General features: G+C 41.7%; 2 protein-coding genes across 6 annotated transcripts in view; one reads left to right on the top strand and one right to left on the bottom strand.

The window, feature by feature from the left end:
* The window catches only part of DCAF17 (DDB1 and CUL4 associated factor 17), a 45,218-nt gene extending 35,851 nt beyond the window's left edge, over positions 1–9,367 (bottom strand). For 3 of the 4 annotated variants that reach the window (XR_013347565.1, XM_077830524.1, XM_077830526.1), the window contains exons 1-4: positions 9,065–9,367; positions 8,535–8,773; positions 5,596–5,699; positions 2,560–2,650 (exon numbers count right to left, since the gene is read on the bottom strand). Coding sequence is in view for 3 of the 4 variants with exons in the window: in XM_077830524.1 (XP_077686650.1) it covers positions 2,560–2,650; positions 5,596–5,699; positions 8,535–8,708 (369 nt within the window). In the remaining variant the exon portion in view is untranslated. The remainder of the gene's footprint in view (positions 1–2,559; positions 2,651–5,595; positions 5,700–8,534; positions 8,774–9,064) is intronic. The other variant, XM_077830525.1, reaches the window with a different exon arrangement.
* An 88-nt stretch (positions 9,368–9,455) lies between these two features.
* The window catches only part of METTL8 (methyltransferase 8, tRNA N3-cytidine), a 43,385-nt gene continuing 25,356 nt past the window's right edge, over positions 9,456–27,484 (top strand). The window contains exons 1-3 of one of the 2 annotated variants that reach the window (XM_077829749.1): positions 9,456–9,772; positions 10,584–10,723; positions 19,908–20,063. In XM_077829749.1, the coding sequence (XP_077685875.1) occupies positions 19,921–20,063 (143 nt within the window). In that variant the 5' untranslated portion in view covers positions 9,456–9,772; positions 10,584–10,723; positions 19,908–19,920. The remainder of the gene's footprint in view (positions 9,773–10,583; positions 10,724–19,907; positions 20,064–27,484) is intronic. The other variant, XM_077829748.1, reaches the window with a different exon arrangement.

Genomic DNA, 27,484 nt, shown 5'->3' with positions numbered 1-27,484 from the left:
AATGATCCTATTCAATGCATCCTCCCTTACCTCCTCCTCTTCTCTACCCACTTCCTTCCCTTCTCATCTTGGTACCCTCCTCTGAATTTTGCTTCTATTCTTTATCTGATTTTAATCATTTTACTTTAAGTAGTTGGATTTTAATGTATAAATTGTTGCTTACAAATCAATTGTTTTGTAAATTGCTCCAGTATCTTTCCATGTATTGAAGGTAAGCTGACTAATCTATAATTCCCTGGGTTCTCTTTGTTCCCCATTTTAAAGACAGGTACTATATTTGCCCTTCTCCAGTCCTCTGGGACTTTATTCATCCTCCATGAGTTCTCAAAGATAATTACTAATGGCTCCAAGATTGCTTCGACTAGTTCATTAAGTACCCTAGGGTGAATTTTGTCAGGTCCTGCTGATTTAAAGACATCTAACTTATCTAAATATTCTTTAACCTGCTCTTTTCTTATTTTGGCTTGTGTTCCTTCCCCCTTGTTAATATTAATTTTGTTATGTATCTGATCACAATTTACCTGTTTAGTGAAGACTGAAGCAAAACAATCATTAAACACATCAGCCTTCTTGATGTCGTTCATTATTAGCTCTCCCTCTCCACTAAGTACAGGACCTATACTTTCCATTGTCTTTCTCTTTCTCCTGATGTATCTATAGATCCGCTTTTTATTGCCTTTTACATCCCTTACTAGGTGTAACTCACGATATGTCTACACTACAGCCACTAAGGCAGCACAGCTACACACGGCAGCTGTGTGCTGTAGCATAAACACTTCCTATATGGAAGCAAGGGGCTTTTCTGCTGATGTATTTAATCCACCTCACCAAGAGGCAATGGTTAGGCTGATGGAAGATTTCTTCTGCTGACCTAGCTGCGTCAACACTGGCAGTTAGGTTGACCTAACTGTGGTACTCAGGGCTCAACATTTTTCACAGCCCTGAGCCATGTAGCTAGATTGATCTAATTTTTAAGTGTGGACCAGGCCTCATTTTATGCCTGACCTTTTCTGATTATGTCCCTACACGCTTGTGCTATTCTTTTGTTCTCCTCTTTGGCAATTCATCCATGTTTCCATTTTTTGTACAATTCTTTTAAGATTTCCAGGGCTTAAAGAGCTGCTGTTGGAGCCATGTTGGCACAACATCTTTGAAAATAAGGCCATTAGTTCTTGAAAGCAGGCATTTTTTTATATTTACATAAATTAAAGTATATAAAGTAAACAAACATTACTCCTGGAACCTTAACTTTCACATTTTTATGACATTTGTGTTCAAATATGCAACCTAAACCTAAATATTAATGCACTATGCATTTAAATAGAAAAGAAAGTACTTTCTCTGACACTATGGAGTTATCCAATTGTTTTTTCATGACTCGATGGGATTTAAACTATATTTCTCTGTACGGCCTGATCCTGCAAGATGCGGACTATCCTCAATTCCTGTGGGAGTTAAAGATACTCAGCTCCTTACAGGAGGCAGAAATCTAGGAGCAGCACGGTGGAGAAATGTGGCACTCTAAAGTCGCACAATATTATTGTACCATGGGCAGTAACATAACTAAAAAAAACTATAAAAGTGTTGTAGTTTGCATTCATTAATGCAAATTTTAATATATTTACTAATTTTTCTCAAAATTTACCAAACTATTTCCCAGTAGAATTTGCCGTATGAAAAATGTCATATTTTAGACTTCCCCTATTTGAGTTAGCCAGACACAAATAAATCTTAATATGAGAAAACTGCTCAGTCTGTCCCTAAAAGTCACCTTTGGTCCAAGAGAAAGTATGACAATTTCAGTCAAAAAATGAATTTTAGAAAAAGTTGTGCGCAAATGAAAATAGTGGGTTAAAATGCCAGTAGAGTTATGACCAGCTGTAGTCATTAAGGATATGTGTACATGGCAAGCAGAAACCCATGGCAGCAAGTCTCAGAGCCCCCATCTACAGACTCGTGCTATGCAACTAAAAATAGTGTGTAGATGTTTGGCTCGGACTGAAGCTCAGGTTTTGCAAACTTTAAATGAAGCCTGTATTTTCATGGAATTTTTTCAAAGATGATTACTGAACTCAAAGGAGAGAGAGTATTCGCTAGTGTCTAAGCCCATTTCATTGCAAAAATTCTCACTTATCTACTGTGTGAAGATCATCATTCCTGACAAGCACTGTGATAGTTGTTAACAAGAATGTTGTTACAAACAGTGCAATTGACCCATTAAAGAATTGCTCCAAGCGAAGAAGAGCATAATATATTAATGTATACTGCTTTGTAGTTATTTAGGTTAACTGAAAATGTTAGAGAAGAGCGGATTGATAATACGGTCTCTGAATACTTTGCTTCTTCCACAAAGTAACAGCAAAACTCCACCAACTTCAATGGGAGCGATATGCAGCCATCTGAAGACAGAAATTGACCACAATTTGCAATAAACATCATCCCAATTTTTTGAAATGTTTGGTTTCAATTTTGTCTACATTATCAGTGAACTGTTCTTCCACAGCTAAAACAGTTGCTATATTTTGTTTTCAAAATTTCTTCAGTGAAAAGTAACCTTACCAACGGGCATTCCAATAATAATGCATCCTCTATTTTTTCTGATTTAGAACATGTTGGCAGTTGATAAAGTATTCTTGGCTCTTGTGCAATGCTGAGAAAAAAGATTATAAACAATCAGTCTACTTTATAAACTACCTCTGTCAACAGGTCAGTTTATGCACTATTATAAATCATTACCTCCTCCTCATGCAGGCAGCATTCTGAACTTCCCAGCATGCTGGGCTATTCTTATTTTGGGAACTGTCTCTCTGTGCTACTCTCAGAATTTGGGTACCCCCACCCCCCAGTATAAGATGCCATTAAAAAGATCACTTTTCATCTAGGTAAACATTTTAGACAAGAGATGTACCAATAATGTTCTTATTTTAGTAACATACTTTAAAAAAGAACTAAACAGAAAATACACACACACACTAAAACTCTACTAAAACAAAATACTTCACAGCATGCACAATTCTCCCCCTGGGGAGAGGAGGAGAAAAAGAATGAAGCACACATGACAGATGTTACTCATGTTGTTGATTGCTCTACTAGAAGGTGCTCAGACTCTAGAGTCATGAGGGTGATAGTATAGCCTATATAGATTAGAACTTGGGGTGAGGGGGAGCTATTAGTTTGTAACAAGTTATTGTGCCAAATTCTTCTGAGTTACAATTAAGAGTAACTTCATTGACTTGCACTGTGTACCTGACAGCAGAATTTGACCCATTAAGTACTATCAGGAGGAAACTCTTCCACTGTATCAGAGTGTCATGCCTTTCATGGCATGGGTGCCAGAAGCTGAGAATTCTTTAAGAATTTAGCAACATATGTTTCCTGAAATGAACGCTGTCTCTGGTTCGGTCTTCTTCTTTTGGCCTTATTAAATGACACCATTCACAAGGCATTTTATGTGCTGGAAATCACATGCTAAAAAGAGGCCAGATCCTGCAAGATCATAAGTATCTTCAATTCCCATTAAAGTGCATCTGGCACGTAAATATCTTGCAATGCCGGTTACAACAGTGCCATGCAAACGCCTGTTCTCACTTTCAGATGACATTGTAAATAAAAAGCAGGCAGCATTATCTCCTCCAAATGTAACCAAACTTGTTTGTCTGAACAATTGGCTGAAGTAGGATTGAGTGGACTTGCAGGCTCTAATGTTTTACAGTTTTATTTTTGAATGCAAGATTTTTTTTTTTTTTTTTTTTTTACATAATTTGACATTTGTAAGTTCAACTTTCATGATAAAAGATTGCACTACAGTGTTTATATTAGGTGAATTGAAAATACTATTTCTTTTGTTTTTTACAGTGAAAATATTTGTAATCAAAAGTAAAGTGAGCACTGTACACTTTGTATTCTGTGTTGTAATTGAAATCAATATATTTGAAAATGTAGAAAACATCCAAAAATATTTAAATGATATTCTATTATTGTTTAACAGCGAAATTAATCATGCGATTAATTGTGATTTAATTTTTTTAATCACTTGACAGCCCTAATCTTAAACATGTGCGGTATTCTTGGGTAACACCCAACGGATAGAATTTACATTAGAGCCAGATTAGCTGTGTCTCGTCAGCTGCTGGAAATGGCCCACCTTGATTATCACTACAAAAGGTTTTTTGTTTTTTCCCTCTCCTGCTGGTAATAGCTCACCTTACCTGATCACTCTTGTTACAGTGTGTATGGTAACACCCATTGTTTCATGTTCTCTGTGTATATAAAATCTCCCCACTGTATTTTCCACTGCATGCATCCGATGAAGTGAGCTGTAGCTCATGAAAGCTTATGCTCAAATAAATTTGTTAGTCTCTAAGGTGCCACAAGCACTCCTTTTCTTTTTGCGGATACAGACTAACACGGCTGCTACTCTGAAACCAGTCAGGACACTTCACTCTAACAATGGGCAATAGAAGAAACCCATTCTGCCCAGATAGCTCTTCCTGTGGATGCCTCAGCAAGAATATAGGCAGTGACTACCCCTGTGCATCATCAAGTCATATAAGGATATGTGATATGCTTACGTGATCCTAAACTCCATCTTGAGACAGTAACTTTCCATAAACTGGGCTGTGAGCTTTGTTTTGAGACCGTAAATTTACAGGCACATGGCAGAGAATATAAAAGACTCCTGAAATATCTTCACTTTGCCTCTTTCCTGCCCTGATTCTCTGGACTCTGGATTCCAATCTTCGGGAAGTCACCTGAGAGACTTTACAAGCTAGCAGTTTATACCATCTTTGCTACAAACCTGATATAAGAACTTTGCAGTTATTTGATCTATTAAGCATTAACAACTCTCTTATTCCTTTTTTTATTATTAAACCTTTAGTTTATAGTTACTAAAGGATTGGCATCAGCATGATTATTGGGTAAGATCTCAGTTATACACTGATCTACCTATGTGCCTGATCTCTTGGGGGTAAGAAGAACCCTATGTTTGATTAAATTGTTTTTTTAGTAACCACTCATCATAGAGTCCAGTGTCTGCATGGTGAGACAAGGGCTGTAATGCCTAAAGAGACTGTACCCTTGACTTCTTGTTAATCAATGTGCTGAGACAGAAGTTTACTTTTGTTACTGGCTTGGTATAATCTAATGATAGAATAACCACCAATTTAGGGTGAGACTGCCTTATTTCCCAGCAGTTTGTCCTGAATTTGGCATCCTCAGCTGTGACCCACTGAGGCCCGGTGACAACTACAAGAAATAAAACTAGTGTTCAGTCTGTTTAATTTGAATTCTGTGCAGTGCTGAACATCCTCAACTCCCATTAAAGTCCAGTGATAGTTGAACATAAGCAGCAACTCACAGGATCAGGCCTTACCTTGCCAAAAGCAATGCAATACTTAATGCTACAGCTATTATCTAACACTTAAGAGATATTAAAATAAGGATCAAATCCTGTGAACAATTAGGCATATGGGTATCTATGCTTATACAAGTGATCCCATTCAACTTGGTCGGACTACTCAGGGGAATTTCTAAGATCAGAGCCTGAGTATTAAAATTAAAAATAATGGCAATTTTTAGCAATCAAATAATTACCTGCTCACACAGCACCGATAATTGTCAAAATAAATTCTTCCACGCTCATAAGCAATAGGAGATGTGGAATGAGTTGTCCAAACATTCTTGAATTTAGTACTTTCCTGAAATAGACAATGAATAGAAGAAGGCTTTTATGACAAGCTGTGGTTTTGGAAAATATTTCACTTGCCCCTACTGCTTAATAACTGACGTTAGTTGAACATAGTTTGTTGAACACATAAAGGACTTCTTAAATAAATAAATAAATAAGTCTCCTGAAGTTATCTAGCCATTTTTAATTTTTCTTTCCTTCTTTCTACAATTGTACACTAGATGCATCCAGTTGTGAATACAGTAGGCATTGAAATATGACAAGCAGGGCTTTGACTCAAAAGTATTTGAAAAGTAAGTCTAGAAAAGTTGGAGGGGGTATGGTGGAGAAAAATGTAATAAAATTTATGAATGGGCCTTTATAAGAAAACTAGGGACAAAAAAATGAAAAGAGATGCTTTACCAATTCATGGACACCATGGAAAATAAATATATATGTTAGTAGTCCCACTGAATTCATGGAGTTTTGGGATCCAGGCTACTCTTGGTGTTTGGAGGAAGGCACAGGAGGGAATTTACACGCTTGCTTCCATAAAGAATGCAAGATGTTAATGAGTTCGCTTGAACTACTCACATACATAAAGTTACTCATGTGCATCAGTGATATCACGATATGGGGTTGCAAATAATTTTATCTGTATTAATTAAAGCCCCAATCCTTTATGAGATGAATGTAGGTGGGCTATGGTCAGACAAAGCCCCACTAGCTTCAGTGGGGCCCTATGTGGGTGCAGGGATCTCCCTTCACACATCTGGTTGCATGAATGGGGCCTAACACCTTAGATTGCTAAAACTAAAGTAATTTTTAAATACTAATTTAATTATTCCTATATATGGTATTTCTACATTTCTCTCAGCTTGGCCAATAAAAAAAATTAAATCAGTTTCACTTTGGTTTATAATCAGCTGCAATTTCAGTCTCCCAGTGCTGCAATGTTTGGTTTCCACTTCAGAGGCATGTTCATTTGTTTACAGAAAACTACTGATTTTTTTAAATTGTGGAAACAATTCTGTTGCACTTAGGCCAGATCTACACCATCAATTTACACTGGTATAACTATGTCATTCAGGGGTGTGAAAAATTCCTGAATTATACCAACTTAATTGCTGATATAGTCAGCACTGTGTTGATGGGAGAGCTTCTCCCGCCGACATAGCTATCGTCTCTTGTGGAGGTGGATTAACTATACTGACGGGAGAAGCTCTCCTGTTGGTGTAGTGGAGTCTTCACTAAAGTGCTAGTTACTCCTGGGGAAATTCTGCGCGACTGTACATATGCAGAATTCATGTCCCTCTGCAGAAAATACATAATGCCAGAGGCTCTGCAGTTCTGCCTTTTTCCCACCAGGGGCCACTGTGCGCCACAACAGCCAGCAGCTGGCTGACCAGCAGTAAAAGCCAGCAGCTGGCTGCATTCCTCAGTGCTCTGCCCGCAGAGCCCAGTTAGGAGTTATGGGATATGGGGGGGGGAAACGGGACACAGACAGCATGGGGCACACAGTGGGGGGGGGGGTCACAGACTGGTGTTCAGAAGGGCTAATGGGGTGACAGCATTGAGCAGGGGCTGAATGGAAGGTCAGGAGCAACAGAAGCACCCTAAAAGTGGGAGGGGGAGGCCATGCAGGCACCCAAACCATGCTCCCCTGCAAGTCCACACTGCCCCTTCTTCCCAAGTCCCACCCTCACTGCCCCTTTTCCCAAGACCCTGCCCTCACACAGCCTGTTCCCCCAAGACTCCACCACCTGCTTGCTTCTCTCCTCCCTGGCACTCGCCTTTATGGTTGGTAAAAAGTGGGGGGGGCCATGGCCCCCCCGTTCTAGCTCCCCTGCTGCAGGGCCACATGGGGAAGTAGGAGTAGGAGCTGCAGGGACACATGGGGACACCCAGGGGTTGCATGGGGGAGCCTCCCTTACTCCCTAACAAAAAATCCTGTTCCATACTTCTCCCACTCACACCCAACAACCCTCCAGGTTCTCTCCCAGGCTCCTTCCCTCTCCCTCAGCACCTTCATTACCCCTGCCTACACCCAAACCTTTGCACTGCTTCTGAGGGGTGGAGGAAATATAGTTCTGTACTGTAGTTTAAATAAATTACCCAAAGTTCTGTATTAATATGCCCAGTGAGGAATCTATTGTAAAAAAAAAAAAATTCTGAATTTTTGTTTGTATTGTTACAGACATACTTGCTGACAGGTATTTTGAAATAAATTACCAAAATAATTGAAACTGGTGTGAATATATATTGTGTTATTTTGACAAATAAAATATGCAGAACTTTAAAATATTGTGTGCAGAATTTTTTATTTTTTGGCACAGAATTCCCCCAGGAGCACATAGTGGAGCAGCCTGCACCGCTGCACATGTAGACAAACCCTTACAGTATTGAGGTCAAATTTAAGGTTGATGATGTCCCTTACACTGCTACCATAATTTTAATATTAAGTATTATATAATTGTCTACAATAATAGTCCCCCGGATTAAGAAATCTGAGTGAAAGAGTTTAAGAAGAGTCACACGGTAACACTGTTATAATGTAAAATAACAATTTGATTTACAAATGGTAATGCCATTTTTTCCACCATACGATATTCTTCAGGTTTGAATGATAAAGATGTTGCATCTTTTCCAGATTTTTCCTGAGGTAAATTTAATAGTATTGCTAACTCTCTCATCCTTAATCAAGAACTCAAGCTGTTTGCTCTCTCACAAACTTCTCCTATTCAGAGTTTAAGTCCAGAGGTTGCCCAAATTCCTGCACTAGACTGGAGTTCAGAACATCTGGACTGAAGAAATCAGGCTCCAAACAAGGATGGATTCACTGCTGGAAAATATTAGAAGCGGTTACCTGACACACTAGCATTCTTAGGATTCCCATGTTTTTTCTGTGGGCGACACCCGCATCTTTTGTATAAAATCCGTGAGACCTCCTGGTTAGGCGGCGGCAGACATTGTGAATTTTAAAAGCACTGGAGCAGAGGCTCTTGGCTGAGGAGGAGGAAGCGACTGAATCTGGAGACATTTTTATTTCTTGGGAAAAGCTCGAATTCCTTCTAATTCCTCCTGGCTCAGGCAGCAAGCGTGGGGCTGTTCAATACAAGGAGACAACAATGCATGTGCCGGATCGTCTTTCGATGCCACAAGTATTAGGGGCCCCACTTGCTGATCTCGCCGTCTCCCTCCCGGAAATCCCGGAGCCCTCCGCGGGAACAGGGTAAACCAAGCCCGGAAAGAGCTGCCTGCACAGCCCCCGCTACACCCCAGCCTGGATGCAAACGAGGAGACCCCTGCCTGCCCAGCCGCCGCCGCCGCCGCCGCCCCGGGCGCGGGCCCGTTCCACCCAGGCCCCGTGCTCTCCCCGTTGCGACGGCAGCGCACCTGGGCCGTTGCTATTTATAACGTCTGAATCTGTCCACGGTCAGTCTGCAGCAGGCCCTGGCCTGATAGCAGCGCCTGGCTGGGCTCTGAGAGGAATGTACCACAAGCCAGTGGCGGGGGGGAGGAGAGTAACTCAACTGTCCAGCAGCCATTACTTACTACCCCCGTCACTCCCCACCGACTCTGTGCCGCAAGCCACCTGGCAGCGGCTGACAAGGCCAGCACCGGCCAGGCCGCTCCTGCTGCGGGCGCTGCGCGGCGCCGGGGCGGGTAGTTTTCAGACGCTTCCCAATGACGCGCCAAAACTACAACTCCCCGAAGCCATGGCGCTGCCCTCTCTATGCGCCTCCTCCCACGGGTGGCGCCTGCCCTTCCGGGGGCATGTTTCCAGCTCCGTAGAGTGTTTCCCCAGCAGCCAGGCTGGGGCGCTGAGCAGAGCTCCCGCGGGTCCTGTTAAGTGCGTTGCCGGATGGGAAGGTGTTGTCACGCCCAATCCAGGGGGCTAGACATTGCTGTATAGAAAGGTTGTGGGGCGCCTGAGTGGGAAGTAATGGATGCTGTGAGCCCCGTGCAATCTGTTACTGTGTTTACTTGTGACACAGTTCCCTTAGCTGTACACAGAGAAGCAGTCCTGGGGAGAAAATTAGTAAAAAGGCCCTACGATTATTTTGAAGGATTTTCTCTATAAACTAAAAGAACATTTTGAAGGTATGTTTTGGTTGTTGTTTTTTTTAAATTAAAATGTTACTGGCACTTTTCAGTAAATCAACCACAGTCAGCTCTTCAGAGCAAGCAATATGTCTTAATTTATAAAGATCATGAAAATTTACAGTGCTGGTGTAAATGAGAATAAGTACACACATAGAGCCCCTGATACTGCAAAGACTTATGCACCTGCTTAACTTTACAGTAGAGTAGTCTCAGCGAAATCAGCGATACTACTCCTGTGCACGAAAGTTAAGCATATGGATAAATCTTTGCAAGATTAGGGCCTTAATATTTCATTATAATGATTTCTTTGCATTCTTATAATGAGGTTCCATACGTCTGGCAAAAGACAATATAACTAGTACACATACGTTGTCATTTTTGTTCTAAAAAACACCCCCTTCTAAATGCATTTTTATCACGCATTTATTTAAAAAAAACAAAAAGGGGAGTAAATATATAGCATTTATTTATGATTCGGAAAGACAAGATAATTTAGGTGGGAATTTATTTCCAATTTTTTTGTTTTTATTTCCTTCATTGAAAATAAAATACCTTTAAACTGAGCAGGGGAAAAGAAGAAAAGTCTGTTTTTGCTCTGCACTGTTACTTTCCAATAATATTCAACAATATTAGCAGGGCAATTATACTGTGCAACTCACTGAAACTGTACTCACTATTCTGTGCAGTCATGCTCATTAGTGAGATGCCAGTGATGATAGTGGTCATTTATTTTTTAAATATAAATTTGGGGATGTGAAAGTTGCTGGACTGAAAATTATGGAGGTTGAATTTTTTTTTTGTATAACAGATACAGAAGGTTAGAAGGGTAATTTGCATTTTCATGGAGACTTGGTTTTGTTGGTGATTTGACTGATATGGACACATGGATATGGAACTAATGGAATTCACAAACTCATTGTATTTGTTCCGTTGAACAGCTATTACCAGGTAATGAATTCTGGTCACTATTGAACTGGGCTGGATTTGAACTGATTCAGTTCCCGATCCTAGAAATTCTGATTGACATACGTGAAGTTTGCAGGATCAGGGGCTTAGAAATGTAAAGCCCTTCATCTCAGTCATAGTTCTCTGAGATGTACAACGTGTGGGACTTCTTACTGCATCTCTTGATAGATATCACAAAGCACACCTCCACAATTGATAGCAATTGTCAGCAGAGAAGCTGAGCTCTGAATACCCATGGTAATCATCCTCTTGCCTGAAGAGGTCTGCAGATCAGGAGTGAGGCTTGTGTGGAAACTGGTGCTACCCGTGTCTATGAGGCTAAATAGTGGGCCTCAGTCTTTAGGAATGTCAAATACACTGGCACTTTACACAAGTACTAAATTATCTTAAAAATTTAAAAATATTTTGAGGGCCAAGGGAAGATGGAGTTGCAGCCACAAATGTCTGTGGGGCAGTCGCCTTCAGGCCAAGCCCTAGCAATGGCTGTGAATGAATAATGAATGAAGAAACTCAAGTGGTAGTGCAGAGAGTGTTCCTGCAAGAAACAGGGGAGAGTCAAACTATTCATGTTGTGCAGGCTAGTGAGAGGAAAGTATGGTTCAGGTGCACACCTGCCAGCGAGGAACTAATGCTAATAACACTGAGGCTATGTCTACACTACAGATACTACAATGGCACAGCTGTCGCACTGCAGATGTGCCACAGTGGCATCTGTGGTGTAGACACTTGCCACAGTGATGGAAGGGGTTTTTCCATCACTGTAGTTAATCCACCCCTATGAGAGGTGGTAGCTAGGTCGATATAAGAAATCTTCTGTTTGACTTGCCAGTGTCTACAATGGGCATTAAGATGGTTTAATTATGAATTTTTCACACCTGAGTGCCATAGCTAGGTTGACCTAAGTTTTAGATGTATTAAGTTTTAAGCCTGACTGTGCTTAGCTGGTGCTATAAAAAGAGATGTATCGCTAAACTATGAAATTCTGAATACCTAGAAAAATTCAAGCTTATCTACTCATTGTAATGAAGAGAACTAAGTGCATGATCACTGTGGAGGCTGCAGTTGCTCAAATTGAGGTGGGAGGTTCCTGATGTTTTTTTCCATGAGTGGTGCTCAGCTCTGGGACTCACTCCTGGTCTGGCAGGGCTAGGGTTTGTTGGCCTTCAGGGTTTGCTGTGCATGGACAAGGCCCATGTAGACTGTCAGTGTTCTCTTGGAGGGGTGGGCGGATGGGTTTGTAGTGGCCAACAGTGGAGTTCTTAAATATAAATTTTAGGTAATTTGTGATTTTCATCCTGTGGCATCTTATAGACTAACAGACGTATTAGAGCATAAGCTTTCGTGGGTGAATACCCAGTTCGTTGGATGCATGTAGTAGAAATTTGCAGAGGCAGGTATAAATATGGAAGCAAGAATCAGGCTAGGGATAACGAGGTTAGTTCAACCCTGATTGGTTCGGCCGATCGCAGCTCCCAGTGGCCACGGTTCGATGCTCCAGGCCAATGGGAGCTGCTGGAGGTGGCGGCCAGTACATCCCTTGGCCCGCGCCGCTTCCAGCAGCTCCCATTGGCCTGGAGCATCGAACTGCGGCCACTGGGAGCTGCGATCGACTGAACCTGCGGAAGCGGCAGGTAAACAAACCGGCCCGGCCCAGCAGGGGCTTTCCCCGCACAAGCTGCGGAACAAGTTGGGGAGCCACTGTTCTAAACAGATTCTGTCACTTTAAAAGTCCTCACATTAGATTTTACTATTATTATAGTTTGGATGAAGTATTTCATTTCTTAATACTCATTTACTCAAGATCTATCACTGATTTAAGGCCACTGTTCATGCATAAACTTAACTTTGCTTTGTTTTGCTGTTGCAGCACCAGGAAGCAGGGGATACACAAATTAACTAGCAAACCCTGTGCCCAGAACTGTGATGTTCATTGATGACTTTCTCTTTCCATGCTGATGGGGGCAAAGAAGTCAGTGAGTCAGATGTTTGATAGACTCAGCTTTATAAGTAACAAAAAGGGAAGTGAGTTGTCACATGTAAAAGGGGAAAAACTACGTCTACACGGCATTTTGGAGCAAGCCTCTCAACTCTGGATGACAGACTCAGGGTAGTGGGTCTCATGTTAGTGCTCTTAAAAATAGCTGTATGGACAGCACTTTGAAGTTGTGGCTTGGGCTGGAGGTCAGGCTCTGAAGCCCACCCCGTTCCCTAGGCTTCAGAGACCCAGCTCTAGCTCCAGTTGCCACTGCAAAGCTTTGTTTCTACAGCTATTTTTAGTGTCATAAATGGAACACTAATGCAAGCCCCACTAGCCCGAGTTTCTAAACCCAGGCTGGGAGACTCGCTTCAAAATGCTGTGTAGACATACCCTAATAGGGAAAGAAGGGGGACGGGTTCTTTTCAGCCTTTTGGAGGGAAGTACATATGTGTGTCTAAATCCTAGATGCTGCAAACACTTACCACCAGGACTACTCGTGTGTAGAGTTAAGTCTTCTCAGGATCTGGACCCAAACATTTAAAAAAAATATGTGAGCCGATCCCTTTAAAGTAGCAAGCATTAGTAACAAAAAACTCTGAACTGAGGGTCACCAATATTTCCCTCACGTCCATTATTTAAAATCTCTACATCAGGAGTAATTACAGGCACCAGTTTTGCTGTGTGCGCCTTTCAGTGCACATTAAGAATAAAAATCTTTAATTGGCATGATTAACACAAACACTATTACATGTAGAACTTGCTGAAGAATGGAATTTCCATCCTGCAAGAAATTCTGAAATTTTGAAATATCGTTTTTCATCCCAAATCTCAATGAAAAGTTGAAATCTCTGAACTTTTCATAAAAGAAAATATTCCAAGATATTTCATTTTGACATGGTCAAGAATGTTTCGATTTTATTTTTTTGACTTTTATAATTATTAACAAAATATAATTTAAAAGTTTAAACATTTTGACTTTTGTAATATAAAAGTTGAAACAATAAAGTTGTAACAAAGTGTTTGAACCTTATCAAAATTAACCATTTTGATCTTATTGTAACTAAATGTTTTGATAATTTCCCACAACATTTTCAAGGAAATCAGTACTTTTCTACAAAACGTTTTGATTTAATCAAATCAGCATTTCTCAGTGGATACTGTTCCATTGGAGAATTCCTGACCAGCTCTAATTACAAGTAAAAAGATAAAATAGGGGCACAGGTTGTTTTGGATGGAATGAGTCCAAGCAGCCTTTTACAGACAGCAAAGTCTGTCCTTGCTTTTGGTTGGTAACCATATCCTGCAATTTTCCTTGCATAATTCATTTTCAAAACTGCTTCTTTTAGTTGTTGCACTCTGACTGCATTTGTATTAGTTAATTAAAGATTCTCTAAATAAATGATATCTTTATGTCGAAGGTACTTACTACTTCCTTACCTGTCAATCCATTCATGTCTTTGTTCTTGCATTTGGCATTAGCTCAACTTGATTTGCATTTACATTTTGCTTTTAACTGTAATGTTTATAAAAACATATTAACAAACACAGTAGATTCCCTCAGTGCAACAAAGGATAATTTGGAGCAGTTCCCTTAAAAAAAATTCAACACACTATTCACACTCCAATTCATATACATTATTAAATAAAATAGATTTCCCTTTTGGTGGAGGTATGACTATTATTTTTTAGCAAAGGAATATTGATAACTTACTGTTTTTCACCTATATCTTTGCAGTTCATCACAGACTTGAATTATCTAGCAGAATAATTTTAACAGGCATCTACAGAGGGAGAACAGTGACTAAGGAACAAATCTCCAAAAATGCCAAAATATGATTAAAAAAAACCAAACAACCCTCCAAATTCAGTATGGCTATTCCATAATCTTAAACATTTTTAATTCACCACTCCTTCCACATTACTGTGTGCTGGCTGTTGTCTTGCTTTTTCAGGAGCCGACAGTAGCTCCAGAATTTTTACTCCAAAGAATGTATTCCTTATAGTTCAGCTGATGGCTTTAGCAAATTTTTGCTTCCAGAAAGGCTGTTTTATATGACTTTTTTCCTTCCTACAGCTCTTGGTGAGGGAGATACGGTCAGGAAAATGTAAGCTTTCTTCCTCATTGTACAAAACATTTTCTCTTTCCCTAGCTACTTTTAAAGATCAGTTCTACTCTGAAATGTGATTGTAAAAATGGTGCCGCCTTAAACTCAACTAATCTGCTCCTTGTGTGTATTCAGAGTCATATCTGCTGACCTTAGTGGCAAAAATAACTTTTTATTATTTCAGTTAGCTGTATTGACCCTACAGTGCTGAGAGAGAGATTTGGATTCTATTCCTTCTTATATATATAAAGAGAATCATTGACAAAGTTTTCCCATAGTTAAATCTGTGCAAACCCTTGGAGGGCAGAAAGGTTTCACAGGAGTCATTGTGGGCCTGAGTTGGCCTGCATCACCACCCGAGATGGTGCATGAGAAGGAGAGTACTATGTTTGAATCTCTGATTCCAGGTTGTTTGCGGGATTGGCAGCTAGAAAAATATCATTTTACTTACAAATTGAGCACATCATCATACCATTTGAGAGAAAATGAATATGGAGCCCCACAATGCCATATTTAGAGTGACTTTTCAGAGTAGAATTAAAGTCCATCGTTTTCAGTTTTGTCTGATGGTACTGCAATAGTGGTGCCTGACGAGGAATTTTTTAAAAGCACTTAATATGTATCAGATCTTTTCCCTCATTGTACACTTGTGGCATAAGTTTTCCCTCGAAACCCATTGAGTCTACTCCCTTCTCACCTTTAAGGATTCCCAGAACTCATCTGTTTCCTCTCATGTGGTATTCCAGCATTTCCATTTTTCTCTCCCAAATTCCTGTACTTTAATACACTAGCTGCAAAGTCCTTGCTTTCCTTCCAAATTATCTGTTTTATTTTCTAGCTTCTTTATGTGATTTTTCTGCACTGTTTCCCAGCTCTCTGACCCATCAATTTCTGTGAATTCTTTTTCATCTTTATTTTCACAAGAGGTTAATGACTTCGTCTTGTTGTCCCTGTTATGGCAAAGAAGATCCAAAGAGGCTGTAATACCTGCCTCCTCACACTGCTCAAGGCAAGATCAATATATCTTTTTGCTGCAACACCTGAGCTATGGAGGCTGACTGGTTTTTAAAAGTCCATTTTGTCTATTCTTTTTGGTTTGGTTTAGGCTATTTGCAGTTTATGTCTGGACCTTAGAAACATCAGTGTTCAAATGTTCGGTAATTTGTCCACCAACTCCGAGTATTCTGTTCTGCAAGATCTTCTCCAGGACTGACTCTTCCGCCTTGTGTCCGCTGGCGCCTCTTATCTTTTGGAGATGTTTTGCATAGCTAAGGTCTTTTGAGCCTCAGTAGCATTTTGGTAATAAAATACCAAATTTTAGTAGTACAGTACCTGCTTCACAGGAGAGTTGTGAATGTTTGTACAACTAAGTTTGTAAGTGCCGAGTAATAGTATGACGTTCAACTTTTTCAGAATATCTTATTTCATAAGAAGGTAAATAGAGTAACCCAAATTATTACAAATATAACCCCATTAGTCCCCTTATAAATATAATTGTGACAACAACAGCAGGGCCAATGGTTGCAGATAGAATGAATCAGTAGTTTTGTAGTCCAGAGAGCTACCAAACAACAAATTGTTTTTGCCACAGTTTATTGGAAACAAATTTTCAGATAGAAGAATACTTGATTTTTGTCTGACCTCTGTTTCAGAGCTGATACTCCTCTGGGCTTTATTCCTCCATGGTGAGTGGTTTACAGTATGTCCTGGTATTGATCTCTTGTTCCAATCAGAAGAAAACTTGACTCTTTGCTATTTAAAGCAGGATGGAAACAGCTCTTCCCTCCCCCATCCTGTCTGTTTTACAAATCTCAAGTTCCAGCAGGGTGGAGACCACCATTGGGAAGCTCAAATGTCAACTTCAATTTAAAAAAAATAATACTTTCCAGTCCAACTGGCAGTTTAAACATAACGGCTTCTCTGTGTGTGCGCCGTGAGAAAGCTGCACTGAGTGTGTAGCTTTTTTTCTTTTCTTTTTAAGAATCTCCTCCATTAGCTCAGCTGAGGCAGAGAGGCAGAGTCTGTGGTTGTCAAGATGATAATTAGAAATAAAACATCTCACCACGAACCTCTAAAAGCTTAAACACATCACTCCACAGGAAGGACAACTTCCACTCCTTTTCCAGCGTGTTATTCCTCTAGTGTTTTTGCTGGATAAATGGCTCTGCTTACAGTGGTTGGTAATTTTTTATATAAATCCTGTGGGTGGTAATTTCTGGGAAGATGAAGGGTTTTCAAATGGAGGCCAGATTATTATTGCTATAATAATCAAGTGTATAGTCATTTTGCTTGTTCCTGGCTACGGGTCTGTACCAAATAATTAACACGTTCAAACAATGTTCCCTGGTGTCAACTCCACAGTGTGCACATAGCTGGCAGAGAGTTGGTTACCTCTTTCAATAGATCATTTAAAAAAAAATCAGGTAAAGAAGCAATTGAGCGATGAGTCACTTTTGAAAATGGGATTTAGGCTCCTAAGTCACTTAGGTGTTTTTTGAAATTTTATGCTTAGTAGCCACACTGCTCATTAATCACATGATCAGTAGTTCCGTCAGCACATCAGTGCTAAGCCTGGTTCCAGGGCTTTCCTCTGCATTCTTACCACTTCCAGCTTCCATATTTCACTTGCCTTTTCCCTATATCCTTGCAATGTTTTGAATATTGCAGGCTTCAGCAATTAGTCAGCTACAAATTCTCATACAAAGGTCAAATTCTCATACAAATCCATATGTTTCACCTGTTACTTGTGCCAAATCATTTTAGCCACCTGTCTATAGATCCCATCTGTGCATCTTTTCATGTTCTTAATGAGATAGAGAGCCAAGCAAAATTATGCTTAGCATCTGAATAATTTTTATTTTATGTTGAACATCAATTATAGCAAAGGAAATTCAGGGCACGAATTCAGGCCTTGGCAGGTAAATGAAGGAGGAGCTGATTTTGAAACCGTATGTAATGTAATAACATAATTTGCCTCTAAGGATCTATATAGTCTGTTAATGATTTGAGATCACAGTTTGGTTTTGGGGTTTGTTTTGTTGTTTTTTGTATCTTTTAAAATAGTATTAACTTCGCATAATATAAATCCTACATTATGGAGCAGTAGGTATGTTAATTTTTAATCCTAGCAACTGTACAGAAGCATTTCTAATAACTTCTTGTGTGCAGTCTATATGCATGCTGTTGCAGAGCTGTACTGATAGGATGTGAATCTGTTGTTTTATTGTAAATAAAAAAAATTAGCTAAGGCCCTGATCCTGCAAAGACTTAGGTACATACTTAACTTTATGCATGAGTGATCCCAATGAAGGAATATTACAACTTGCATGCATAAGTCTTTGCAGAATCAGAGCGTAAATGATTTTATTGTGGTGGTTTTATTGTAAATTGGAATTATCATTTTAGTTACCCAAATATGTTGCCAAGGGACATGGTAAACTGATTAAAATTAGAAGTGGTTTTGATTGAAAAAATAGTTTTGTTATATGATTAAGTGCTACACCTTCACCATGTGAAATCATACATTGCAATAAGGGGGCTCCTGTGTACTGGCAAAGAAGCTATTATATAGCAGGTACAGCAGCCCTAATGTACCAGTTGTTGTTAATGAGACACTGGAAACCTAGAAATATGTTTTTAAGCCTTCGGACAAATATAAGGAAATGTTAATCTTGTTCTCGCTCTCTTAAAGGCTTAAAATTAATAAACAACAGCATTTCTAAAATATTAATCATTCAGAAGCACATCATAACTGAGGAATTGTTCAAGTTATTTAACTGATTCGTTTACAAAGATTTAGATCATACATCTAGTGAATCTTTTTTGTTCACAGTGCAAGACTTGTGGTCAATCATATAGTGCATTACTGGTTTTTTCCTTAGATAAAAATCTTCATCTTTTAACCAGTTTGCAGAGATTGTTTTACAATAATGTTTGCATTTAAATAGTGCCTGCGTCTTTGTAACTAAATGTTGTGTTTTCAATGCTACGTGCATTAGATTTATATACACATTTTATGCAGAGAGAACACTCTAAAAATAATGACTTAGTAGCATTTTTTTTTTTGGAATATGCAGAGCACTTGAAGGAGAAAAGAACAAAGGCACGTCAGGGTAAAAATAGGAGGAGGAGCATTTCGATTTTACTCCTTTACTTTAAAAAAGGGCTTGTATCAACTAGGATATGGAGAAGAAGAAAGGAAAAAAAAAGCCCCCACAAAACAGGATGCTGGTACTAACAACAGCATACATCTCATCGTTGCTTATTAGACTCGTTTGAACAAATTCAGAGTTAACATTTTAGAGTAATAATAATGTAAAAAAAAAGAGGTGTTAGGTTAGAATTACATGTTTAATAGAATAATCTCAAACACTTTATAATTCACATGGATGTAGAATTAACATCTGAAAACATTCACTTCAGATGAGGTATTGAATACAGATTACTATAATGCGCAGTAGAAGTTTTTGAAAGGTGTCATGTGCATACCGTATATAATACGTTTCTGAATATTTCGCTTTCTATTTTAAAGAGTGAAACCACAGTAACAGCTTTAGAATGAAATCTTTTGAAAACCATAACCTCGTGAGTGGGGTGAAAAATGTCAAGTAGAATAACAGTATGTTTCCACTAGAACAAATGGTTTGCACTCTGATCACTTCTTGATTATTTTTTTAAAGGGACAGTGTCAAGGTAAAAACAAAATAATCCAAAAATAATTTCCTTACCTTGATTACTAATAACATTTTCCATTTTTCAAATGGAAAAACAAAACACATAAATGCATTGATTCACCATTTTGTGTGTGTGGCTTTTTGTCACTGTCTAACAGGACTTCGAAAGTAGATTGGCAAGTTTTACTTTCTGCTTCCTATATAGCAGAAGCACATTTTGGGTTATTTGGGTTTCCAGCACTCTTGAAAGATGTTAACATTTAAAAAAAGCATTTTAATTGATTTTAAAAAACAACCTGCATCATTAAAGCCCATATTGCAAATTGACTACTTGACCAAGGTCTCTTCTAAGTGATATATACCATTAAGTTCTAGCAAAGCTATAATTTCAATGGATTGTGTTTTTACAGGTCTCTGATCAAAATGAATGTCATTAAAAGGCTTTCTGCTTCATATCTGAGGAAAAGCAAGATGCAGCAGAGGTGCCAAAGTAACAGACGACCAACTGCTCCACTTGGGTCACGGATTTTAACTGATCCTACTAAAGTTTTTGAACATAACATGTGGTGAGTTGCCTCTTCAAGCTTGATGTTTGATACTGATTCATAACACTTCTTTGAGATGTGTTGCACATGTCCATTCCACGGTAGTTGTGTGCGCGCCTTGTGCACAGTTGATGGAGAGGTACTGACAACTGGTGTACCGTCGGGGGTACCCATCGTGGTGATCTGAGTGCCCTCTATTGCCGCTCACCGCTGCATGCTGGTATAAGAGGGCAGAGCTGCCCCCAACTCCCCACTTCTCCCCGTTCCTTCTTACTCCCTGTGATGGTTGTCAGAGCAATTCCAAACTCGTGACAAGTGCTTCCCTCACTCCTTTATTAGAAGTTAGTTAGTTTTTAGCTAGTTTTTAGTACTAGGTTTTCATTTTAGGTCTTTTTTGACCACTCTTTATCTGCATTACCAGGATCTTTAGTAGGATTAGTACTGGAATGATGTCTCACCAGCTGGGGTTTAAGTCCTGCTGGACTTGCACTAAACCTATGTCAGTCAGCAACCCTCCCCTGGCCTGCTTGAAATGTTTGAGGGAATCCCACATTAGTTACAAATGTCACATTTGTAAAGGATGCAAGCCCTGCTCACAGAAAGAGTGTCAGGGTTTGAGTGCTTACTTATGGAGGCAGTGCTTTGCCCTCCTTTGGTGTCATCACATTGGGAAAGCTTCCCAGGTACATCAGCTTCAGTGTGGAGTGCCCCAGCAGAGCTATCTGTAGCTTCTCGGGCCCATTTGCTGATACCAAAGAAAAGACTTAGGCCTTCCTCAAGTTTGGTACCTCGATCGAGTGTGTTGGTACTGAAGCAAAGAGACTCTGCCTAACATTCACGGAAGAAGCTCTCTTTCAAGCTCTCATCGCTAGAAAGAGGGGATTGCCACCTCCAAAACGTAGAGAACTTTGCAGAACCATCAGACAGTGCTGCTCCCAGCCACCCCAGAGGCAAACACAGCTGCAAGGGACCTGCTTAGCATCTCAGTACTTGTATTGCCTGCAGTTCAAGAAGGTTTTATAGCTGGTACTGATGTTGCAGCTCCTACCTCACTGTGTCAAGAGCCTGCGGTACCGTTACCTCCCAAGCTTCTGCAAAAGCCAGTGCAGTTGAGAGGCAAGCCTCTGATGATATCTCTAGTAATGCCATCCCTGGGCTCAGACCACCTCTCTCCCACCCCAGCTGGTTCTGCCCCTCCATTTTCAGAAGTTTCGGACTCTCAGAGGTGAGGTCATCTGTATCCTGTCAAGGATGGGGACTGTGAGTCATGCAGTAACCTCAGCACTGGCCTCCTTCTAAGGGACGATGGTCTGGTCAAGGATGGGTCCCAGGTCCATACTGCCTGCCATTTTGGACACCTTGGGGTGTCCCCCCTTAAGCTACGACCTCCCCTCAACTATCTCATTCACTGTTTTCAAGAGCATTCTGGGGGCATTGGCAGCAAATTCTCCAGTTCCTGGCACTGAACTCAGTACTGACCAGCCAGAAGTCTCTCAGGCAGGACGTAGACCAGCCACCACCTTAAAAGCCTTTGGCATCCTCTTCCTCGTCACCAGATGAGGCTATCAAGCTGGCAGGTGATTCACCACCACCAGAGGACCGCAGAGCTCATCAAGATCTTTCAAATAGAGTGGCCTCTGTGCTTGACATTCAGGCAGAGAAAATCCATGAAATCTCGTACAAGTTGCTGAACGTTCTGGTATCGGTGGCCCCTGTCAGAGTGGCTCTGCCAACTAATGAAGCCATTATGGAGCCCATTAAGGTGCTTTGGCAGACACCCCCCTTCTCGCCTCCCACAGCAAAATATGCTGAGAGGAGGTACTACATCCCTTCTAAGGGATACTACTATTTCTACTTTCATCCTCCTCCGGCTTCCCTTATAGTGGCAGCTGCCAATGAGCAGAAGAGAAAAAGACACTAAGCATCGACGCCAAAAGACAAAAATTCAAAGAGACTGAATCTGTTTGGTTGCAAACTTTATTCCTCAGGAAGTCTACAGCTCAGACACTCCTGGGTCGCTCTCTGGGAAACGGTTATAAAATGTAAAGATAAGTTACCAGAGGGCTGTAGACAGTTTGCAGTAATGGTGGAAGAGGGTAAACTGTTCTCCAGGATAGTTTAGATAGCACAGACTCAGCTACTTGAACTATGGCATTGGCTATTACGATGAGAAACTGTTTTTGGTTGCAGTCTTGTGGGCTACCCCAGAGGTCCAGCACACCATCCAGGACCTCCCTGTTGAAGGTCCTTCACTGTTTTCAGAAAAAAACAGATACAGGGCTCCATAGCCTAAAAGATTCAGGACAACACTAAAATCTCCTGGAAATCTATGATCCAGCAACGAAAAGGAAACAGTTTTGTTCACAGCTCCTGTGCGGGCACCAAGTTTTTATTCCCCGGTCCCAAGGTCTGCCAAGGAGAAAGGTCAGGGGTTATAGGAGGCACCCCTACCACCCTCCTCTTCAGCATCAGTGGTCTCATCTGATCCAGCTGCCTGGTTCAAACAGCCATTTTAATAGGCTGGTCGAGAGCAGTGTGCCAGTGACCATAATTCCATTGGTTCCTCACCTTTTGTTTATTCCACTTCCTAAGTGGTTGGTCTCACGTAATGTCAGATCATGGATCTTAAAGCATGGTGGACTAGGATATGCCTTCCAGTTAATTTCTACCTCCCCTTTCCACCTCCCTTCCTTATTCCTCTCCAGGGACCATTTTCACGAGATTGTCCTTCAGGAGGAGGTCCAGTCTGTTCTTCAGGCAGGGGCTGTAGAGGAAGTCCCGTTGCCTTTCCACATGAGGCACTACTATCCCCACTGCTTCCTTGTTCCCAAGGCAAAAGGGGGCCTCAGGCCTATTTTAGATCTAAGAAAGTTGAACAAATTCCTGAAGAAAATTAAATTCCACATGTTTATCCTACCTTCAGTTATTCCCTCCCTGGAACAGGGGGACTGGTACGCTGCCCTCGAGTTAAAGGGTGCTTACCTCCATGATGCAGCATGCCACAATTATCAGAAGTTTCTCAGATTCATGGAGAATGGGTACCATTATCAGTTCCATTTGATCTTTCAGCTGTTCCTCAAGTGTTCGAGAAGTCCGTGACCATGGTGGCACTGTATCTATGAAAACTAGGAGCCTACGTGTTCTCATACCTGGACTACTGGTTGATTTTAAGTTGGTCCAATGCTCAGTGATACCAGGCATATCCACAGTCCTGTCCACGTTCAGTGTGCTGGGACTCCTACTAAATGGAGACAAACCAATCCTAAAATCAGTACAGAGACTAGAGTTCATTGGGGTGGTCTTAGACTTCACAAAGGCCAAAGCCCATCTTCTGCAATCCAGGTTTGAAATGTTATGAGACCTAGTGATGCAGCTGAAAGCCCATCCTTTCACTCCAGCATACAGCTGCCTCAATCTCCTGAGTCACATGGCAGCATGCATCTGGGTAATTCAGCATGCCAGGCTATCTCTCAGAAAGCTGCAGCGGGGCTAGTTTCAGTGTTTGCACCGAGTTGTTGTCGTTTGGACAAAGTGGGTTGAGTGCCAGTGTTAGTTTTGTCATCTCTGGTTTGATGGATGGATCCTCTGAAAGTTTGCATGGGTGTCCCCTGTGGCGGGTTAGATCCCCATTCTGGGATGCCACTTGATGTACTGGGGTTTCACTGAGCCCCTTCTGCTCCACCAGCCTGGATTCCCTCTCCCTGTTTTGCTGAATTGGTGCTCTCTGGCCTCTTGCAGCACACACATGAGGTAGACACAGACTGATGTCAGCTCTGTGTGAGAGGATTCATCCAGCACTCACGTGCACACCCCTCTTGGAATAAACCCAAAATAATACTGTCTTGCACTGTATAGAAAGATCTGCACAGCGCAAGCTCATAAAAATTTGCCTTCTCCCTCAATGTGAAGAGAGGTATGCACAACTTCTTGCCCCCCCAGTTAGAAATTGCACATACTGGGTTTCATAATAAACAAAACAAATGTATTAAATATAAAAAGCAGATTTTAAGTGATTATAAGGGATAGCAAACAGAACAAAGCAGACTGAGCAAATAAAACAAAACACGCATACTAAGCTTAAGATCTTAAAGAGACTGGTTTCAAGAAATAATTTCTTACCCTAAATGTTGTTTTAGGCAAGTTGCGGAGTTTCTGTAGTTTAGAGTTCCAGTTATTTCTTCTTACAGACTGGATCCCTGTCTCAGTCTGGACTCACCCCTGCCTTTGCCTACAGGTTAGTTCCTTTGTCCTTTCAGGTACTTCCAGCAGTCTTTCTTCTTCGGTAGGCAATGGAGGAGAGTCCAGATTAACCCCCTTCCCAACCTTAAAAAATATTTACCTAAGGTGGGAAACCTTTGTTTGATCCCCATCCCCCTATAGAGGAAAAACACTAGCAGTGTCCAAGGTGGTATTTTGTATCAGGTGATCTTATCACCTGACCTTGCAGTGTCAAAGCAACTATGAAGCCAGGTTTATTTGCAAGGTCCACAGGAAGGAACTCCATGCAGACGGGAGATCCACATCTCCAAAGACTCATTGTCTTTTTCTAATGGCCCATTAAGGCTGATTGCTTTCTGTCTGGTGGGCGTTTCCCAAGAATACACACAGATGTAATTGTTACATGGTCAATATTCCTAACTTTAGTTACAGAAATGATACATGCATACAACTGGATAATCACATTCAGTAAATTATAATCTTTCCAGTGATATCTTACTTTATGCAAGATTGCTCATGTATATCTTAGTTATACCATATTCATATCATAACCATATCTCTGTGAAGAATATGGGGTGTAACGTCACATCCCCTTTGTTCCTCCCGCTACCATCCCTCACTTTAGTCACAGACACATCATCCTTGTGTCGGAGAGCTCAAATAGAGTTGCTGCAGACCCAGGGTCTTTGGCTGTCGGAAGTTCTAAAGACTCATAAATGTCAGGGAGTTAAGAGCAGTACCTCTAGCCTCCTTGGCAGGGCTGTCCTTACTCATACGCAAACTACGCAGCTGCGTAGGACACCAGGAAATTTGGGGCATCAAATTGCCCCAAATTTCCTGATGCCCTACGCAGCTGTGTGTTGTTCCAGCGGTCAGCCTGATCCCCCGGCCAGCAAAGCTGCCCCCACCTCTGCTCCACCTCTTCCCCAAAGCCCCTGCTCCACCCCACCCCACCTCTTCCGGCCCCCATCCCCACTCCACCCCTTCCCCAAAGCCCCCGCCCTACCTCTTCCCACCCGTGCTCTGCCCCAGCTCTGCCCCCACTCCACCCCTTCCTCTGACCTACATCCCGGGGGACTGCAGCAGAGATCGGGCATGCCCTGCACTCACCAGGTGGCAGGAAGTGGAGTGACCCAGCCTGCTCTGCTCCACCAGCTCCCAGCTGCGCCACCGGTGAGTGCTGGGGGGCGGTTCCTCCCTACCCCCCAAGTCCCAAGGCTGGGAGCCAGGGGAGCAGAGCAGAGTGGGCTGGGGCCAGGTCACTCCACTTCCCGCCGCCCCGTGAGAATGGGGTCGGGCCCCCCCTTCAATCACTGGACGGCAGGAAGTGGAGCGACCTGGCCTCAACCTGCTCCGCTCCGCCGGCTTGTGCTGGGGGGCGATTTCCCCCCAGTCCCCCAAGCCTGCTTCTGTTCCCCCCCCGCGGAGGCCTGGGGCCAACCCTCCCCTCCCCCCAACCCATGGGTGGGCTGCATAGGGCACCAAAATGTCTAGGGATGGTCCTGCTCCTTGGCCTTCCTCCCCCACATAGTAGGGAAGAATGTATTAATTGTAACAGAAAACTCTGCAGCTGTGTTTTACATAAAGAGGGAGGGAGGGGCACGATCAACCCAACTCTGCCAAGAGACGATTTGCCTCTGGGACTTTTACATAAACAACTCAATTAATCTCTGAGCTGCTTACCTTTCAGGGGAACAGAACACATTAACTCATCAGCTGGGCAAGTCCTTTTTCAACCACCAGAACTAGCTGTTGTGTCCAGACATGGTCAATCCATCTTTCAGCTCTGGGGAACTCCCCGAGTGGACCTGTTTGCAACAAAGACCAACAGAAAATGCCATCAGCTTTGTGCCCTGAGAAGTCTCAGCCCAGGCTCACTGACAGATGCTTTTCTCCTATCCTGGAAGAATTCCTTCCTGTATGCCTTCCCTCCAATTCCTTTGCTACCCAGGTTCTTATTCAAAGTCTGATAAGATCATGCGTGTCTCTTTCTTATAGCACTAACATGGCCTCATCAACACTGGTTTTCAACCCTACTAGCCACATCAGTCGAGCCTCCGCTGTCTCTCCTGTTGGATCCAGACATCATTTCCCAGGACCACAATCACCTTCTCTGTCCCAGCCTCTGAGACCATCATCTGATCGCATGGGTACTTCGTGGTTAACACCATTTGAGCGATCTTGCTCAAAGGATATTCAGAAAGTGCTTCGGAATAGCAGAAATCCCTCAACTCAGAGTACTTACCTGACTAAGTGGAAGAATTTCTGTGTTTTGGTCCCATCAGAAAGCCATATCTCGAGGGTGGTCTCCCCTGAACCTCATGCTGGACTGTATTCTATATCTAAAACAGAGTTTAGCTATTAGCTCTGTAGCATCTGGTAGGCTATTTCAGCCTTCCACGTCTCAGTGGATAGTAGATCCCTTTTCTCCAAAACCATCATCACCAGACTTCTAAAGAGTTTGGTCAGATCGTACTCACAAATGCAAAATCCCATTCCTCCTTGGGATCTGAACTTGGTCCGAGCAAAATTGATGGGACCAACCTTTGAACCCTTTGCAGCGTGCTGTCTGCTGCACCTGTCCATGAAGGTAGCATTTCTAGTGGCCATTACCTTGGCCAGAAAAGTGGAAGAATTGAAAGCCTTAGTAACAGGCCCTTCTTACACAGTTTTCTGTAGGGATAAGATTTATCTTCTCCCTCACCCAAAATTTCTCACTTAGGTATCTCTAATTTTCATGTTAACCAGGCAGTCTATTTGCCGATTTTCTTTCTGAAACATCATGCTCCCAGAGATTCGGAGAGACTACATTCGCTGGATGTGAGAAGGGCTCTAGCTTTCTATCTGGAGCGTACTAAGACCTTTAATCCTCAGTTGTTCATTGCAATTGTGGGCAGAGCTAGGGGCAGACCAGTGTCTACTCAGAGGATGTCATCCTTGGTCTCTTTGTGCATTTGTTTATGCTACCAGTTGGCTAATATAACCCCACCAGCTAGGGTATTGACACATTCTACTAGAGCGCAGGCAACATATGCATCTTTCTTGGCACAAGTACCTGTCATAGACATTTGTGAAGTGACAACTTGATCATCTGTCAACACTTTTGTATTATGCCATTTCCTGTCATTCCAGGGACAATGCCAGTTTTGGATGGGTTTTGTCTTTCAGTCACAGGTCAGGTAGACTCCGAGGCCACCTCTACGTTTGTCTGCTTGTGAATCACC

The sequence above is a fragment of the Eretmochelys imbricata genome, chromosome 11 (assembly GCF_965152235.1).
Source record: "Eretmochelys imbricata isolate rEreImb1 chromosome 11, rEreImb1.hap1, whole genome shotgun sequence".
Lineage (NCBI taxonomy): Eukaryota > Metazoa > Chordata > Testudines > Cheloniidae > Eretmochelys > Eretmochelys imbricata.
The sequence above is the reverse complement of the archived record's forward strand: the minus strand, read 5'-3'. Positions and strand labels throughout refer to the sequence as shown.